Source organism: Crocodylus siamensis, chromosome 3 (genome assembly GCF_052110815.1).
Source record: "Crocodylus siamensis isolate JL-2025a chromosome 3, ASM5211081v1, whole genome shotgun sequence".
Classification (NCBI taxonomy): domain Eukaryota; kingdom Metazoa; phylum Chordata; order Crocodylia; family Crocodylidae; genus Crocodylus; species Crocodylus siamensis.
Window position 1 is genome coordinate 83,226,083 of NC_143397.1, and position 19,838 is coordinate 83,245,920.

At 43.9% G+C, this 19,838-nt stretch overlaps 1 protein-coding gene across 8 annotated transcripts in view; it reads left to right on the plus strand.

Annotated features, from left to right (window-relative positions):
* The window catches only part of AGTPBP1 (ATP/GTP binding carboxypeptidase 1), a 122,664-nt gene that overhangs the window by 31,627 nt on the left and 71,199 nt on the right, over window positions 1–19,838 (plus strand). For 7 of the 8 annotated variants that reach the window (XM_090038627.1, XM_090038626.1, XM_090038633.1 and 4 more), the window contains exons 4-8: window positions 10,814–10,944; window positions 14,691–14,758; window positions 15,431–15,494; window positions 15,809–15,970; window positions 16,449–16,580. In XM_090038627.1, the coding sequence (XP_089894753.1) occupies window positions 10,814–10,944; window positions 14,691–14,758; window positions 15,431–15,494; window positions 15,809–15,970; window positions 16,449–16,580 (557 nt within the window). The remainder of the gene's footprint in view (window positions 1–10,813; window positions 10,945–14,690; window positions 14,759–15,430; window positions 15,495–15,808; window positions 15,971–16,448; window positions 16,581–19,838) is intronic. The other variant, XM_090038632.1, reaches the window with a different exon arrangement.

A 19,838-nucleotide genomic window follows, 5' to 3' on the forward strand; every position in this document is an offset into this window, starting at 1 on the left:
TTTTCTTACCCTGGATAACAGGGGGCAATCCATATTGCTTGATACTGTTGGTGCTAAATGTGAAAGGAAAGAGAAGAAACATTCCTTTTGCTATTCTGTTTGTGAATTATAATGATTTTATTGCCTGTTTAGTGTACATGTTAAATTCAAGGGCTTCCAAAAGGGTTTTATGGTATGGTATTCTAGCAGAGTGTGACATCTAATGTGTGCTACACTAAATCACGTTGCACATACATGCAGCTAGTTAAGAGGTGGCCCCGAGCTTCCACCATACTTGAAACTTGCAAACTAAAGAAGTGGTAGTGATAGCATTAAAAACTTCCTGAGCCCTTGAGATAGATTTGATATCAAAAGAAGTCACGTTTTGAATCTTGGCCCTGGCAAATCCTGGTTCAGATATTTCTCTGACTTGTTTTGCTATTTGTTTCTGCTATGCTTGTCAACTTTCAAAAATTAAAATGCCTTACTCCATAAAATAAGGCATGTAAGAAAAATGGGAGTTTCAAATTATGTTAAAGTAATTAAACATATCCCATTGTCTAGAACGTGCCCAGGGGATTGAGATGCACATCTCCTTTTAAAGTAATGTCAAGATAGGTACCTAAGTGCAGAAGTTGCTTTGAAAATTGCAAAAACAACTCCAATTGTAGGCTGAAATGTTACCTTTGGGTGCAACATACACCTTGTGATCTAGTACAATTGGAAGCCTGTCACAGTTACATGTGCTACAGCATTAGGTAATATTCTAGTGTAGCTGCCTGACCCAATCCCATGAAAACAGTAAGCAGTGCTGATAGCGTTTTCAGCTTTTGCATTTTATTGTCAATGTGTATCTTAACAGCTGTATTTTTAACATGGCTGCTAATATATTAGACCTAGGACCTTCCAGTTATTTACATATCACCCATATACTTCAGTCTTGTACCGCACAGTTGCCCTTCTGGTTTGGGGCCAGGTACAAACGTTACGTTTTTACCAGTATGAGTGATTGGAAACAGGTCTGTATCTGTAACAGAACAGAAGGGTGTCACACAAAAGTGGTCTATACCTGTAACAGAACAGAACTCCAGTGCACACAGACTGGTTTGTTGAAAAATGGCAGAACATGGTATAAGATTTGTCCCCCCCACCAAAAGGCAAATGTGTGTTCTGTTTGGTACTGATCTAAAATATGCTGCTAACAGAAAACTGACCGTGTTTACGTAACACATTTATTGCGGAGCTGACTAATTATCTCCACAGTAAGTGTCTCCGTATCTACACACGTGCCCCTATTTGAGCCTGGAAAGTTAATACATTTTCATACAAAGCAGCTCATGTGTAGTGGCTGAGCCTGCTGGCTGGGGCACAAGGGTGCTTCAGCATAGGAGCTGCTTGCCAGCTAGTCCTGCACTGAAGCACCCTTACACCCTAGCCAGCCCTTCCATAGCACATTGAGCCCAGTCGGAGCAGCCTTGGGTTAGTAGGCTGACCCCCTGGGGCTCCCTGTCAACTAGGGCTGTTCTAACTAGGCTCCACGTGCTGCACGTGAATAAATTGTGGAGCTGGTTGCTGTGGAGTTAATTGCTTCCAGGTGCATGTTCACACAGAGTGCCTGGGAGCAAAAAACTCTGGAGCAATAACCTCTGGAGTTTATTCACATGCACTAATTGCATGTATAGATGTGCCCTGTAGATCAATGTGTAGATCAATTCTGCCTCGGGTTTTTTGAGTGTCTATACCTAGCCTTGATGTTTGAAATGTATTTTTAGAAGGTGACTGAAATTTCCACTATAAAATAGTCCTTTAGCCCAGAGTTGTGCACCCCTTTCCTAGATCTTCCTTGGCATTCAGCTGAGGTGGGTAGCTTTGTAGTTATGCTAGCTGCAGTATTGCTTATCTTACAGCTAGCTTGGTTTGCAACATGGACATTGAGTACTCTTGTTATGGTACATCCATTATGCATCTCATTTTGAATTCAAATAAGTAAATTTGGATAGGGCATGGTATAATAATAAATAAGACGTAATTCCTGCTTTAAGTGAGGAACTCAATTCTGCATTGGTTGTGGCTTCATAACTAGTGCCTCCATATTAATATTTAATTATAGACATAGAATCTGCAAGTATGGTGTGGTCCAGTTAATTTTTTTGTTTGCTTTTTCCCCCACAATTCATGTCTTGAAGAGAGAGTTCAAGCAGTGTTACCTATTGCAGGTTCTTTAAAGCATTCCTGTTTGGCAGCTGTAATGCTCATTGCTTTTTCCAATACACTCTTAAAGCTAAATAAAGAAGCCTTTTCTAAATCTTATGAATGGAAATATTGGTGTTCCTGAAACATGCTTCTCGTGAAGTGAGAATGGCTTACTCTTTCTCAGCCTTTAAAAGCTTCCACAGAGAGATTATGCTACCTGTAAATTGCAGTTGAGGGCCTTTTAATGGGAGTAAAGTAGGTTTGCTTCTCTGGCCCCAAGAAGCAAAAATCTTGTTGGCTGTAAAACGACTAATGTTTTTACTGGGAGTTGTAAACTGAGCAGAACTCTGCCTTTTGAGTTAATGAGGCCTGTAATCAATAATTACTAAGAGCTTTGAGTGGGCATCATCTTCACGTGTGTGACTAGGGTGACTGTTTGGCCTAGACCATCCTGCATTTCAAATGCTGGTCTTGGCTGGTTGGTGAAAATTAAAACGACAGTCCCAGAATCACAGGGGCGTGGGGTGCAGTCTCGCAGGGAGGTAGAGCAGCATTGTGCACCAGGTAGGCAGGCACCACTGCTGCCTGCCTGCCTGGTGTACCATGCTGTTCCACCTATGCCTGCAGCAGTGCCATTGACTTGGAGAGGTGGGGGGCAGTGTCCCAGATTTCCCATGGTTCTATATAGCCACCCTATGTATGACTCCCTTTCATGATTTGTCAGTCCTGTGGTGGCTGGATTGCTGTTTGTCAGATAGACTGTGATTTGGTTTGGGGGAATGGCAGAGGCAGTGCCAGCCTCTTCTTGGTTGGGGGCTGGGCTCCTCCCCTCCCAGCGCTGCTGCTGCCACCTGCCTGCTCTGTGCAGCTGAGCCCATGCCATTCCAAGCCCAGTCATGGCCCAGCTCCCCCACTGGGAAAAGGCTAGTGCCACCCCTGCTGGGAGCGCCACACCTTTGTGGGCTCACCTGTATGGGGAGGGTGGGCAGGAGGCGGCAGTGGTACTGGGAGGGGTGACTATGGAGTGGGGGGCTAAGGTGAATTTTGGTGTGACTATAGTACCCCCAAGCCCCTCCCAGGGCCACCCCGGGGAATGGGCTTGTATATAAGGTAGGGGTTGGCAGGGGGCTGGAATGACCCAACTTGGGTCGGATGTAGGTGGGCACCCAGCTGCTTCAGCAGCTTCTTCATGCCTCCCACTTGTGGCACAGCACAGGGAGACCTTCTCCTCCACTGAAGGGTGGGGGGCCTGGCTGTGGTATGGCATGAGAAGAGCCTTCCACTGTTGAATGCCACAGAAGGAACAGCTCTGTGGGCCATAGCCAAAGACTCCATGGGCTGTAGGTTGCTGACCCCTTATATAAAGATCTTCTGCTGTTTAAATTGTACTGGCATTTTGTTTTGGAGATGGCTTTGCCTCCTGTTTTTTGGAAGGCTTACTTACCATCTGACTGGCAATGGTATTTGTTCAGGGTAAGTACAGATGTTCAAAAAGCCCCTGGCAGATGCACTCTTAACTTACTGCACTTTACTCAAAGTGCTGTAAGTTAGAGTGGGAGCCAATTGGACAGACGTCTGCTGTTTGGTGGGTGTGGGGTCACAGTCTGCCTGTACTGGCTGCTGGGGGCTCTCCTGTGCATCTCCCTGGCGGCTGCCAGAGTGACTTCTCTCCCCACCCCCAGCCCCCGCCAGTGTTGGGAGCGGCTGGAGGACAGAAGGGAGGTAAAGGAGCACCCCCACCACAAGTGCTCCTTCACAACTTGCTGGCTGGGGTAAGGGGGGGTGGGCTGGGTCCATGCAGAGGGGGACCCCCAGCCTCTTGACACCCGCAGTGCTGCACGGCCTAGCTGGGGCTGCTGTGCGGGAAGTAGTCTGGAGTCTTTTCCCCCCCAGCAGCACTGTCCAGGCAATGGTGTGCCACTGTTGCAGGCAGGAGACCCCAGAGCCCTTACCCCACAGTACTCCCTCCTCTCCTCAGCCAAGCAATGATGCTTTGCAGCTCAGCCAGGAAAGCTGTTGGGAGAGAGACCCCAGACTCCTTTCCGTGACATTCTGCCCGTTCGCTGGGCAGAGGTGCGCTGTGGGGCTGGGGTGGCTGCAGGGTCAGAAACTCCACTTTTTCACTCCCTTCCCCTCCTCCCCCGGGCTGCGTGCAGGGCTAAGATCAGAGGCTGTCCCTGGAGCTCTGCCCAAGGCTAGAACACAGCCCTGCACAATGCATCTGGGATGGTGGTGATTGTGCTCTAAGGTAACCTTTGATGCCAATCTGACACAAATGTTTGATAAAGCGCTCTAACAGAAAGTGATTTAGTTAGTACACATCCATCCAGGGTTAACTTAGAACAGGATCCCTCATTTAAAGTGCTTTATATGCCATGGCCATCTGTCTTCTTAAGGCTGTAAAGTGCTTTCTGCATGCATAAGGCGCATGAAGTGTAATGTCTGTACCCACCATCAGTTGTTATTATAGATTAACTAAAAGAATTGGGCAACATTGATATAAATTTGGTATGTGGAGGCCCCAAGGACTGCATGAAGGAAATAGGGCTTGCAAGAATGAGAGCACGAAATATCATATCTCACTATTCTCACCTTGGATGTCATCTTGGGAGTTGGTGTTAGTGGTTTAATTGCTTTAATAGTTTTTATTAAAATGAACTTAGTATTTCTCACGATTTGATTGTGGCATGAATGATATGTGCCCCTGGTGGCTGGGGGGGCAGGGCAGTGGTAGGAGTGCGGCAGTGGGAGCAGCGGAAGCGCAGCAATGATGGTAAGCGGGGAAGCTCCCACAGATGCCACCGACACTGGTGGGGGGTTGCGTGGCGAGTGCCAACCAAGGGTTGGAGACCATCCGCAGACGCCGCCAGCAGTGTCAGCGGTGGGGTGGTGAGCGGTGACCATCTGCAGGCACCACTGACGATGTCGGCAGCGCCTTCTTGTAGGGGCTGAACCGCCATGCTTGGGGTGCGCACCCAATCCAACAGCCAGCCAGGGCTTTGTCAAGCCAGACCTTAGAGACAAAGGATGGAAATTCTACCCCTTCTGTAGGTAACCTGGCCTAGTGCTTCACCACCCTCTTAGTGAGAGAGTTTTTCCTAATATCCAAGCTAAACCTCCCTTACTTTAAATCATTGCTCCTTTTTCTGTCATCTGTCACCACTGATAACAGTCTAGCTCCATCCTCTTTGGAACCACCCTTCAGTAGTTAAAGACTGCTGTCAAATCCCTTTTAGTCGTTTCTTTCCCAAACTGAAGAAGCCCAGTTGCCTAAGCCTCTTTTCGCAAGTCATGTCCCCAGCCCCTGAACCATTTTCATTGCCCTCTGTTGGATTGTCTCCAACTTGTCCATATCCTTTCTATAGTTGAAGACCCAAAACTGGACACAGTAGTCCAGATGTGGCTTCATCAGTGTAGAATAGAGGGGAATAATTACTTCTCTGTTGGCAGTGCTTCTACTAATGCAGTCCAGTATTCTGTTAGCCTGCTTGGCAACGAAGGTACACTGTTGACTCATTCAGTGTATTATCCCCTGTAACTCCCCCTCCCCTCCCCTCAGGTCCTTTTCTGTAGAGCTGTTGCTTAGCCAATTGGTTCCCAGACTGTACTGGTGCATGGGATTGTCCCATCCCAAGAATAGGACTTTGTACTTGTGCTTATTGAACCTCATGAGATTTCTTTTGGCCCAGTCTTCCAATTTGTCTAGGTCACTCTGAATCCTAGTAGGCGTACACTGGTAAAGATTTTCTTGACCAACACCAGTATTAACCAACCATATAGGCTGATACTGATCCAATAATCAATTTACAGGAATGCAGTAAGTCAATGTGGAAAGCAGCACCATGCAGGTAAGTCTGTGGAGGGGAAAAGGGGGGTGCAGATTGAGGCCCCTGTGGCGAGGGAAGGAGTGGGTCAGGGACTGGGGGCATTGCCCAGCCAGAGTTGTGACTGGGACCCTGAGCTAGGGTGGGGAGCAGGCTAGAGCCACAGGCAGCTTGTCCAGGGGATCAGTGTCCTGGTGCTTAAAAATGGTGGCGGCGGCATTTGAACTAAAGCTCATTTGACAAGCTTTAGTTCAAGCAATCCCCACCGCCATTTTTAAGTGTAGGGCCGCTTTTAACCGGAGTGGAGCTGGGGAGGGCAAGGGTGGATGTGGGCTGTTAGCTGTGGGGTCAAGGCTCTCCACTGTGCTGGCTTTACTCCAGGAGCCCCACGCTGGCCGTGCGCACCCTGCCCACCTGGCAGTGGGAGGCACAACTCGCTGCCTCCACTGGTGTTGGGTGGGCAGGGGACACGCGGCTGATGCAGAGTCCCCAGAGCAAAGGCAGCAGAGTGGAGAGTCCCAAGCCCACAGCAGGCAGCCTGCATCCACCCCATGCACAAATCTGGTGGGGCACATGTCCCCCCATGCCTCCCCCGGGAGGTGTGTGCAGCAGTGGGGAGCCTCCCACCCGGCACCCTGTGCATGAGCTGCCTGTGGCCCCATCTTGCACCCTGCCTCAGCCCTGGGTCCCCTTCACTGCCTTGACTGATCCAGTACCCCCTGCTCCCTCCTTCCTTCCCTCCCCATAGGGGGTCTCAATAGGGCTCCACCACACTCCCCTTCCCCTCTACAGACTTACCTGCAGGGTGCTGCTCCCCACGCTGCCCAGCTGCATTCTTGGCCATGTGCATATGTGCAGCTGCACATGGCATATGGGGCCCCGGCCAGAAAGCATATTATACTTATCAGTGACATTATCAGCTACAGCTGATAGCTGTTAATTTTCCTTTTGGTCCCGTTCCAATATGGGACCGATATATCTGTGCACCTCTAAATCCTGGCCCTACCTTCAAGCATATCTGCTGCACCCCCCAGCTTCATGTCATCTGTGAACTTGCCAAGGGTGCACTCTATCCCATCTTCCAGATAGTTGATCAAGATATTGAACACCTACTCTAGCTGCCTTTAAGGCATGTTTGGTTGCTTATATTGCTGGGATTATTTGACCCCAGCAGAATTCCTGTCCCTTCCAGCCCTAATGCCTATGAAATCTATTAAACAAAACCAGCCCCAGAACCAACCCCAGGGCACTCCACTCAATACTAGCTGCAAACTAGATATTGAGCCATTGTTTACTATCCATTGAACCTGACAATCTAGACAGCTTTCTACCCACCTTACAGTCCGTTCATCCAACCCATATTTATTCAGCTTGATTGAAAGAATGTTGTGGGAGATGGTATCAGAAGCCTTGCTTAAGTCAAGGTATATCACGTCCAACTGCTTTTCCTGCAGCTGCAGGGCCAGTCATCTCATAGAAGGCAATTGGGTTGGTCAGGCATGACTTGCCCTTGTTGAATCCATGCAACTTGCTAATCACTTCTCCAGGTGCTTAGAAATGGTTTCTTTGAGGACCTGCTCCATGATTTTTGCAGGGACTGAGGTGAGGCTGACTGGTCTGTAGTTCCCTGGATCCTTCTTTTTCTTAAAGATGGACATTATATTTGCCCTTTTCCAATCATCTGGGACCTCCCCCAATTGCCACGAGTTTTCAAAGATAATGGGCAGCAGCTCTGCAATCAAATCAGCCAACTCTTTCAGCACCCTTGGATGCATTGCATCTGGCCCCATGGACTTGTACGTGTCCAGCTTTTCTAAATAGTCCCTAACCTGTTCTTTCACCACTGAGGGCTGCTCACCTCCCCAGAATGTGCTGCCTGGTGCTGCAAACTGTGCTGCCTCTGTCCCTGCTATAAAGTAGAGCTGAGTAAATTCTTACTGGATTTTAGTTTGATTTCATTCTAGAGGCAGTGAGGATTATTGTCTCTGGAGTCTTTTTTGCTGATACATGACTGTTGAGTCAGCAGTCAGAGACATTGTGGCTTCTCTTACACCCATAGGATTATCTTGGACCATTTTAAACTCAGTATGCACATTGGATGACTAGAGAATTATCTGGATTATTACACTACAGATACCAAGGAAATTAAACCTGAAGGAAAAATTTCAATGTAGTCAGTTTAAAACCTTTTTATTTATTTTCTAATTAGAAAAGTTTAACACATAGTTAAGAAAAAAAATCTTGTTGCTAACTCCCTCTAATACCTTCAGATTCTAGAGGACATTTTACAAGTAGTCCTTATTGTTTTTAAGAATAAGTTGCACAATTTAGGACAGTCATAACATCATAGAAAAACAGGGATGGAAGGGACCCTTCAAGATTATGGAATCCAACCTTCCCTCCACCACTGCTGATGGCAGAATTATCTTCCTTTTTAAAGATGCTATTCATTGTGCTTGTGAAGTTATGGCTTAGATGTCAGGGCAGAAAAATAAAGTGTTGCTGAAATGAATTTCCTCAGCAGTCATTGCAGCAACTTGTTTCTAGGGCAGTATAACTCTTTGTCAGCTACCTTTTTTTTCCTGTGTTAACATCTGAGTCCAAAAGTAAACTATAGCAAGCCTAATTGCAAGAGCAAAACCATTTTATAGTTCTGAAATACAGCTGAAGGAATAATAATTCATCATCTTTATAAACAATGCTGACACTATTTATAAAACTAGTGTCATATTCTTTAGTTTTTATTGCATATAGCCAGAAATCCCTGTATATGGGCAAAACAAGTTTTTTGGTTTTTGTTGCTGGACTGTAACATGATAGATGGAATGCCTTGTTGTAAAAGGAATGTAAAAATCTAGAACTGTTGGTTCAGAAATGATGCCTTTTATTAGTCCAACTAGGAAATGGTAAAAAAAAAATATATATATCTTTTTCTGCAAGCTTTCAGGCTCAAACGCCCTTCATCAGGCTCTGGGAAAATTTAAACATGGTAAAAAGTCACCATAGGTAGGAAATCATTTTCATTTTTGCACACAGGGAGTTGGGGGTAGAAAATCTGTCCCTCTGGGTCCATGAGGGTGTCTCTCTGTGAGTTGTTCTGAGTTGCTCTTTGTTGTGTAGATCAGGTAGGATTACTTTCCTAGAGGTGTCAGATGGCAGGCAGGGAGGTTTAAAAATCTTTTTTGTTGTTCTGCAGTGAAATTCAAAATCCAAAATTGGCAAAAATTCGGTATCTTCCATGTTTCAGGGATATATTTAGTAGTCGTGTTGGTCTGAGACAAAAGCTGTTATTGTATACAGGAATACTTCTGAATTATGTAAATGAAAAAAGTTTATTTATTTATTGTCAAATAACAGTGTGCATCTAAAAATGAAGAGCAAACAAAATTTGATCAGAAATAGTTTGCTTTAGTTTTGTCAGTGATATCTTTCATATTTGACATACTTTGAGTGAGTTATTTACTTTATATGGTATGTAAAGTGACTTTTATTAAGAAAAATTAAATGTACATAATGTATTTAAACATTGTCCATCTGGAGAGTGGTGAGAGAATAACCATGTGTCTACACCGATACACCTTTATAAAATTATTTATTTCATTAAAATAACGTTTTAAGATAAATGACTGTCAAATGAAGATGTATTTATTATGCTCAAAATGAGGCAAAATCTTGATGAAAGTGACTATTTTCCCTTGTTCAAAAGTGGTCAGTCTCTTTTTAGGTGGTTTTCTCTGTTTTCCTTGAGTACTTCTTGCTTTTCACTTCCGAATGATTAAACATCTCAGGTGACATGTTGGCGTAAGATTATTCTGTTGGTCCTAGTAGAACTACTTTCATAGACCAGTTTGGCCATCTTCAAAGCCTGAGGCTAAATTACATTAAAGTGGTTTCCAATAGCTGTTTTCCCTGTCCTGTGGTAACACTCCTGGAAACTGAGAAGCTTAGTAAACTCTACAAGACAAACTTGGCAGGGTTCTTTTCTGAACATCTGCTTTTGGTTGGGAATGAAGATTGCTCCCTTTGCTCTTGGAATGAATCTTTTGTGGTCCATAATAGTATTAGCTATTTTTGCCATGGATGAATATTGATGTTATGTTTACCTTTAATTATCCACATGAATGTATAGCACAAGCTGTTGTAAACAGCAGACCTGCTTCATCAGATGTGCAGGCTTACTTCATAAGATTTGCACCTTGTAAACTTTGCATAGATTTTGCACTTTAAGGTACAAAGTACTTGAACTTTGTAGATCCTGGGGTGCCAAAAAGTGATCTTCACTATAAAAAGGGTGGAGACCACTGGTCTATATGGTGCAAGTCTACCCTGTCTTAAGTCTATCCCAGACATTCAGGTGATTCAAAAGAAGATATCAGCTACAAAAATGCTTGCCCCTTGCATAATTCCTAGACATTCACAGCTATGACATCACTCCAATGCTGGCTTAAATAATATCAGAACTGGAAGCAACCCTTCTTCCTTTATAGACAATGGGAGTTTTGTTTCCACTAAAAACAGTGACAAATTAGGTTCTTTCTTAGAGCTTGCCAAAGACAGTGCTGCCCTGCAGCACTCAGAACTGTAGGGAAAGAGTGCTAGTTTTGAGAATGAACTAAGTATAGCAAATACTTCTGGTTTTACTGTGTAATTGTAGAAGAGCTATTGATCTAAGCCTGGTTCAGTAAAGAGCTAACCGTGTCTGATTTAAAAAAAAAAAAAAAAAAAAGCTGGGGTAGGTAACTACTTTGTTTTAGCTCAGTAAAAATTCCAAAAACGGGTGTGTAAATTAAAACATATATAAAATATGTTTCTTTCAGTCTCGCTAACAATTCTCGGATTGTGGCACTGCTAACACAACTGGAGAAGATCAACTCAGAATCCTTGTTAGTAGAAGCAGACACTGCCAGATATGTTACCTCAAAGATCCTTCATCTGGCTCAGAGTCAAGGTAATTTTCTCTTTGAACTATTTTCCTGTTATGAGCACCCTTTCCTCCCCTCCTACACTTTATCCCAAAACATGTTAATTGTATTAAGTGGGCACTATTACAAAGGCTGGTATTAGGGGTGCATTGATAGAGATTTTTGGGGCCAGTACCAATTACCAATATTCAGGGAGGCATATCAGGCGATACCAACCTGATATCTGATACAGCTGCCTCCAGGTGGTAAGTCTGTTGTGGTGGAAGTGGAAAGGAGAGGGCAGATCATGCCTCCTGCGGTGCAGGAGGAGGGGACGGGGCAGGCGGTACCCAGGGGGATGGGGGGCAGGATGGAGGTGCAGCTCATGCGGGGGCAACTCCTGCCACTGCTTGTACCCCACGAGGGCAAGGTGTGCCCCCCCTGTATCTGTGGAGGGTGGGTGGGCTGGAGCTGGCGCTGCACTGGGCTCTTCTCGGCGGGGGCTGGGCTCAGAGCGGGCACCAGTGGAGCTGGGAGGGACAGCAGCCACCCCAAGTTTCGCCACAACTCCACTCCCAGCCATGTGACGCCAGCTGTCTGGCTCAGCCTCAGCTCTTCCCAGTGCGTGGATGGCGGTGGGACGTGGAGCTAGGCTGCACCTGGTGGCATGGGGCTGGGAGCGGAGCTGTAGCAAAATATGGGTTGGCTTCAGGCTCCTCCCAGTGCCTCCGGCACCCACTCTGAGGCTCTTCTGGTGCTGCACAGGGCTCTTCTTGGCGAGAGTGGGCTTGGAGTGGGTGCTCCAGCCCTCCCGCCCGCCCCGTGCAGATCCTGGGGAACCCCTTCCCCCTGCCCTCCCAGGGTGGAAGCATGGGTGGGAGCCACCCCTTCCCTCCTCCCTCCCCATGTGAGCCACACCTCTGTCCCATGTCCCTGCCCCCCTGGGCAGTACCTACCCCTGATCCCTCCCTCCCTTACTGCAGGAGCAGGAGGAGGGGACGGGATCTATCCCCCCACACCCCTCCCTTTCCAACTTACCAGCTGGAGGCAGCTCTCTATGCTGTTGGCTCTGCTTTGTGCTGTGCTGCGGCTGCACGCAGCATGGGCATTTATTGGCCAAATTATTGGACCGATATCCAATATAGGAAATTTTCTTTATATCAGTACCAATCCAATATCAGACCAGTGTATCAGTGCACCTCTAGTTGGTATGGTATAAGAAATTAGAAAGTGTATACTAGAATTGTTGCATTTCAACCATTAGTCTGGCTATGATTGGCTTAGACTGGCTAGTCTGGCTTTTGATTTTAATTGCAGTAATCACTGGCATGTGGATTAGTAATTGACTTTATCCTAATGTAAACTTTCAAGTTTCTTTTGTTTTCTGAAACAGTGGCTAGGTGGCAGCAGAGAACAGAGGTTTAGGATTTGCTTTATAAGTAATATGTAACTGGGTCGTATCTGACTCGTTTATACATATGAGTTTATATGAAAAAATGTGGTGTGGAAGTTTGTTAGGTACTTTTCCCCACCCCTTCTTATGCTCTGCGGATTTTATGTTTCAGTAAAACTAAACTGTTTGCAATACTGTAACCCTTTTTGGTGTGTATTTTAAGTAGACAGAAATGGGTAGATTTAAAAATAATCTCTGAGTAACTGTATGGGTAGCAAAAAATCTCAGAGAGTAAGTGGAAGGAAGAAAAAATGGGAAGAAAACATGGAGAATTTTTATAAAAGCTGATACTTAAAAGACACTTAAAAGAATTGAAGCTCAAGTGATTTTCAGTGGGAACCTTCGTGTTACAAGAAAAGAAGGGGCAAGATAATGAAGATCAGATGGCTGGGGGACTGACAATGTCAAAAAGTCTTGGAGATTGTTTGGTCATTAGCGTGTATCCATGGTTCCTCTAAAAGGAATAAGCTCCATTTGAGTAAGCAGGTAAATAGCCTTTCAGTATGAAGTTTGGGAGGATTGATAGGAGTTTAAAGTAGGAAACCAGGAGAAAAAATTAGGAGAAGCCCAAAAACTTCCATAAAGGGAATACAGATATGACAAGAGGAAAACTGAGTTAATGAGAATTTCTTCAGGGAGAAAGGAACTCTAGAGACTAGAAGGGAAATAGATACTGGCACCATTGATAAAAGTAGGAACCAGATGAGTATTTTGGTTGAACAACTGACTATACCTGTTCTAACTAGAAACTTGGGTGAAGTCAGGCAGAAACGATTAATATGTCTATACATTAATGTAAGTAAAATGGAGAAGCTGGACTCCTGCTGAGGGACATAAAAACAGATGTTATAGAAATAATACCAACTTCATAGAATGGTAATTGCTGGGGATCCTGGTTTTCTGTGTTTTAAAATCCCAAATTCTCTTATAAAAATCCCAAATTCTCTGATTAAAACACCCCAAATCCATATTTTTCTGCACTTAAAATGAAAAGTCACTATATATATATATATATATATATACACACACACACACACACACACACACACACAGACACACACGTGTGTGTATGTATATGTATATAAAAACAATCTTTCATTGTTATATTTACATTTTTAAAGGAATTTGGAAGCCTACCAGTGCCACACTCATTAAAATAACATTTCATTCTAGATACCTATATATTATTTATTTATTTATTTATTTTTAAATCATGAAAAATCTCCCTGTCCTTCATTCATTAGGACAGAGGTCCAGCTGTTGCTCCCTCCTCCCCGACTTGTTTTGTGGCGCCGAGCAGCCATGATATGCTGGTGCTCTGCCCCTGCTCATGCCGTTGTCCCTCACTCCCAAGCCACAGCACCCCTACCCCAGCCCTGCCAGTGCCCCTCGCTTCTGATCCACAGCCCTACTGGTGCCCTTCACTCCTAACCCACAGCCCCCTATCTCTCAGCCCTACTTGTGCCCTCACTCCCACCCCACGTCCTGCCACCCCCCCAGGCCTGCCAGTGCCTCTCACCCTTGACCCCTGCTTCCCTGGGGGGGCCCAGCTGCAAGGGCTATGGGACCAGGGATCAGGGCCTGCGGCCCCCTGTGCCCCCCAGCAGTACCCGAGCCCTGTCTGTCACCCATGGGAGATGGCAGCTGCTGTGGCCAGAGCATAGCATAAAGCCTAGCTCCCCTTCCTCTTTGGGTGGCACAGTTCATGGAAGTATTGTTACACTTTGTCAGGACGTTCACTTGAATAGCTTTGCATCATTAGTTTCCTTTGGGTATGTGTAGCTACCCTGCAAAATCAGACTTCAATTCCTCTGTCCTCACTGGTGCTGCACTTGCTAGTGGTACATCCAGTTGGAAATACTTGTATGCCCTTTTGGATACCAGAGGAAAATTGTAAGATGACTTTGGAGGACTGTCAGCATTTAAATGATACCTGCATCCCTGCTGCAAAGTATCATTTAGGATTACCAGTCTAAATGAAGGTCACACTGTGGTTGTTATTCATACACCACACTAAGTTGGTTCGCCCAAGTTAAAAATGGGTCCTGGAGTGATGTATGAAAACTGAAAACATTTCTAAATTTAGAACACAGAAGCTCTTTTAAATTTTGTATCAAAGAATAAGTTAAAAGCATAATCTAACTTTCACATCTAAATCAATTTGCTCACTCTAAATGTTAATGATATTTTTATCATTTTACTCACCCCTTCTTTATGGGTTTCTTTTTTTATATATATAGTTTAGACTTCCTAAATGTGGTATCCATTTTCTACACAGAAAACTGATCAAATGCCTGTAATGCAAAGCCATTAAAAGCAAAATGGTCTTTCTACTTTCAGAAAAAACCAGGAAGGAAATGACTGCCAAAGGTTCCACAGGAGTAGAAGTTATCCTCTCCACTTTGGAGGTGATGCCCTTTATTTGTGTGTGAGTTATATAATGCAGAGTATAAATATTGGGCTTTAAATTATTATGTATGGCTTTCTTTCCCGGCCCACCTACATTCATAATATGCAAGTTCTGTTTTGAGAAGTACCTTTAGAAGTCCTACTTCAGTAGTGCTTAAGAACATGGCAAACTTGAAAAATTCAAAGAAACTGTTTATGAACTGGCAGACAGGAATATTATTTAGATACCTTGTTAAATCAAGATCTAAAAGCTTATTTAAGTGATTTGATTGACATATATCTCAGTTCCAATTTCAATTGCCACTTATTATTCTCTTGATATTAAAACGATGCATGTGACTCAAATATCTGTAGTGTATCTGAAGTTTTTGTTAAAGCAAAATCTTTATAAGTAGGGTCTTCAGAGTAAAAGAAGGTGTGTATGGGGGCACAATGGCTTTGTGTTTCAAAACCTGGTATGGTTGGGTAGTAGAAAATCACACCTGCTTTCTTTAGGCATAAAATAATGACTTTCAAAGGCCACGAGGAGGTGTAGAGAGCAAGCATGAAAACATAGCCCTATTTTAGTTCTATGAGGAAAAAATATTAGCTTCACAAATGCAACAGAGATAAATATGTGTGTAGTATGAAGTATTTGAAACTGAAACTTACAGAATATTATTTCGTTTCAGAATACCAGAGATCTTCAGACTACTCTAAACATATTAAGTATTCTCATTGAGTTAGTATCTGTTGGTAAGTTTTTATCAAGTGGCAATTTGATAGTGTGCCTATATTTTCTATGGATTAGTGCCTCAAATGAAAGTATACCTAAGACATCTGATTTATACGACTTTATTGTTTGAGATTAAAAATAATGAAAATCTAGTTCATGTATAATATTTATAAAAATTGGTTGAATCATTTGTCTTACTAAATGTATAGTGCCAACGAAGTGCTTCGATTTCAAGCTGGTATGATGAAAAAGCTTCTGTTCCAAAGAGTATCTGACCTTGTATACCTTAATATTCTTTGAATATTTTTATATTTTTATTTGTCTTAATTTCAAGGTGGTGGTCGCAGAGCTTGCATTTTAGTTTCTAAAGGGGGGACACAGACCTTGTTGCAGTTGCTTTTGGGTGCCAGCAAAGACTCTCCACCAAATGAGGAATTAATGGTGCAACTTCATTCCCTTCTTGCAAAAATTGGTCCAAAAGGTAATCACAGTAGAGGTAAATCAGCATTTTAACTGTTGATATTTTGCCCACTTAATATTCTTCAACTAGTATAACTGACTTTTTTAGAATATTTTTTCAGGACAAATACTAGATAATTGCTTTCATTATCATTATGAGTAAACAGAGATGCAGATATTAAAGATCTAAATTGTAAAGGGACTACTAATGCAGGTGCCTCAGTTTTTGAGTGTCCAGCCAAGTAGAGAAGACCTGACTTCAAATTGCTGAACTTCTCAGGTTGGATTTAAGCATATTCAGAATTAGTAAATGTAATCATGTTGACCAGAATGGAAAAATTAAATTAAGGAAGTGATGGAATGGACAAGGGGAGAATGATAAGGGGTAAAAGATGAACCACTAGTTTATCTTTCTACCTTTTTAAGCAAACTTAAATATATTTACATTATTCCCCTTTCCCCCCATTTGGCTAAATCAAAATCAAATTCAGACTTTTTGTTGATTTTTGTTTCAGATAAAAAGTTCGGCGTTAAAGCCAGAATTAATGGGGCCTTAAACATATCATTGAATTTGGTGAAACAGAATTTGCAGAACCATAGATTAATACTGCCATGTCTCCAAGTACTACGAGTTTACTCTACTAACTGTAAGTATTGCAGAGCATTCAGTTATTTTTCCATACAATATCAAATACTTTATCCTGCAATGTTTAAAATGTAGGATATAAATATTTGCTTACAATAACATGATTAGAATAAAGTGCTTCCTGAAAACTGAACAATGTATATCCTTTTGCATTAAAAAAAACTGTAGCAACGGCTATAGTCTGCATGTTTGCATATTTTGTGTACTATTAGATTGTGTCCTACAATTTTAATTTTTTAATCAATTCTTTTTCAGTGGAGCTTTTTGCCAACTTTTGCAGTTTGTATGAATGCCGATGTGAAATGTTTTAAAACAGTACTGATAAATTAATTGTCTTATTTATGAGCGTTTATTGGGATAAGCATTCTCTTGATTGCATATGTGCTCACAGTGCAGCCTTTTTAAATTACCTTGCTACTTCATAATTACTGCTGATTTTAAAATCTTAACCAAGAAGCTAAAAAATATCACTTATTTCTCCTTAGGGAGCATTTGTATTTGCTTTAGTAACTTTTACTGACTGACTGTGAACATTTATCAGGGGAAATGCTATGATAAAGTATTGTGCATCCATCATAGTCTGCTTCAGAGTGTCTGCAGCAGGGGTGGGCAATTATTTTTAGCAGAGGGCCACTTACTGAGTTTCGGCAAGACATCGAGGGCCGCATGACAGGCAGCCCAGGGCAGATGAATATTAATTTTCTAAATTTTTTAGGATCCCCTTGGGGCAGATAGAATGGTCTGGCCCTCGGGCCGCATTATGCCCACCCCTGGTCTACAGGCAGCAGAAACTTGGATCACTGGCTTTTGGTGAAAACATTGCAGTGCTCACTGTGCCAGTATTGCAAGATCAGGCTATCAGTTTGGACTGGCTCATTCTGAGGAGTGAGTCGCCATGGCTGGTTTTAGTTTTTTGGTTTTTTTTTTTATTTAAATTTTGCATTGCATTCCAAATGCTTATTTTAACAAACTCATAGGAACAAAGGCATAGTATTCAAAAGGAATTAATCTGAGGTTTTGTTTTGCAGCATGGCTTTTATGAGCCACTGTGCACCCATGAAGTTGTGGCATGTTTAATGACAGTTTTATTTATAGTAATCTACTTTATATGATGCTTTAAAAGGGAGAAGTTAGTAGAGGATACCCTAATGACTCAGATCTGGGGTCCATTCCAGTATCACCTGCTCTGTGACCTTGGAGAGGTCACTGAGTCTGTCTACCTCTTTCCCCTTTTTCTTATTTATTAAGATTGTAATCTCCTTGGGGATAATAATGTGTGGAGTATCCGGAATACTACTATTAATGAGAGAGAATCTAGGGGCACCTATACATGAGCAGTGAGGCAGCTGTGATGTGCTATAATTAGTCAAGTCTGCTGGACCTTGGTAATTTCCACTCTCTAGCAACCTCCAGCATCTTGTGCATCAGCATCCCTGTGCTTAAAAATGATAGCGGGGGCACTTTATCTAAAGCTCATTGGACAAACTTTAGATAAAGCATCCCTGCTGCCATTTTTAAGCACAGGGATGCTGATGTATAAAAGTTGCTCTGGGTGCTTTAATTAGAGAGGCACTCAGAGCTGTTCTAATTAAACCCCTCCCTACCAGCATTCCCTCTAAGTTGTGCCGTGTGCATGGCTGCACAGGTGCACTCATGCCATGCAGCTTAGAGTGAATGCTGCTTCTTATTCCCAGAACAGATGTATAAGTCGTGGGTGACTTCATTTACCTGGACATCCCATGGGAGGATCACTCAGCAAAATCTGAGTGGTCGCAAAGCTTCCTCTCGTGCGTGGATGACCTCTACCTGACTCAAGAAGTCTATGGGCTAACAAGAGGCAAAGCGCTGCTCAACCTGGTACTGGCTACTGGGGATGACCTAATTGGTGACCTAGTGATCGATGGGAAGCTGGGTGACCACAAGCTGATCACCTTCACCATCTACCATAAAGCTGGCAAGCCAGTCAGCAACACAGAAGCCCTTGACTTCAGGAAAGTTGACTTGGACAAGCTCAGGAGGCTTGTCAGTCAGGCCCTAAGAGACCATGACTCCAGGGAGAGGAGAGTTCAAGAAGAGTGGTTGCTTCTCAAGGGAGTGATCCTCAGTGCACAAGCTAAGTCTATTCCATCTCAGAGGAAAGGCAGCAGGAGGGCACAGCAGCCCCCCTGGGTCTCCAGGGACCTAGTAGACCTCCTGAGGCTAAAAAGAAAGGCCTACAAAGGATGGAGGATGGGATTCACCTCCAGGGAGGATTATTCTGCGCTGGTCCAGTCCTGCAGGGAGCAAACCAGGAAAGCCAAGGCTGCAACTGAATTCCAACTAGCTTCAAGCATCAAGGACAATAAAAAGTCCCTTTTCAGATATGTGGGGAGCCGGAGGAAAAGCAAAGGCAACATTGGACCCCTGCTGAACCAGATGGAACAACTGACGCCCAGGAAAAAGCCAACCTATTAAATAGGTACTTTGCGTCAGTCTTTCATCAGTCCCATGGGACGCCCATGCCCTCTATGGGACAGGGAGTTCCAGGTGAGGGAGATGCTGACCTTGTGAAGGAACATCTTGAGAAGCTGGATACCTTCAAGTCAGCCGGCCCTGACAATCTACACCCCAGGGTACTCAAGAAGCTGATAAGCATCATAGCCCAGCCCCTGGCACGGATCTTTGAAAACTCCTGGTGCTCTGGTGTAGTGCCCAAAGACTAGAAGAAGGCCAATGTGGTGCCTATCTTCAAGAAAGGGAGGAAAGTGGATCCATCTAACTATAGGCCCATCAGCCTGACTTCTATCCCGGGGAACATCTTAGAAAAGTTTATGAAAGAGGCCATCCTTAATGGACTGTCCGACACCAACATCCTAAGGGATAGCCAGCACGGGTTTGTTGCGGGTAGGTCTTGCTTGGCCAATCTCATTTCCTTCTACAACCAGGTGACCTATCACCTGGACAAGGGAGAAGAGATTGATGTTATATATCTTGACTTCAAAAAAGCCTTCGAACTGGTATCCCATGATCACCTCTTGGCGAAACTGGCCAATTGTGGCTTTGGGTCCACCATGATCCACTGGCTGGGAAATAGGCTCCGTGGTCAGACCCAGAGGGTAGTAACTGATGGCAGTAACTCATCATGGTGCCCTGTGACCAGTGGGATCCCCCAAGGCTCTGTCCTTGGACCCATATTGTTCAACATCTTCATTAATGATGTGGACGTTAGAGTCAGGAGCGGACTGGCCAAGTTCGCCGATGATGCCAAACTTTGGGGCAA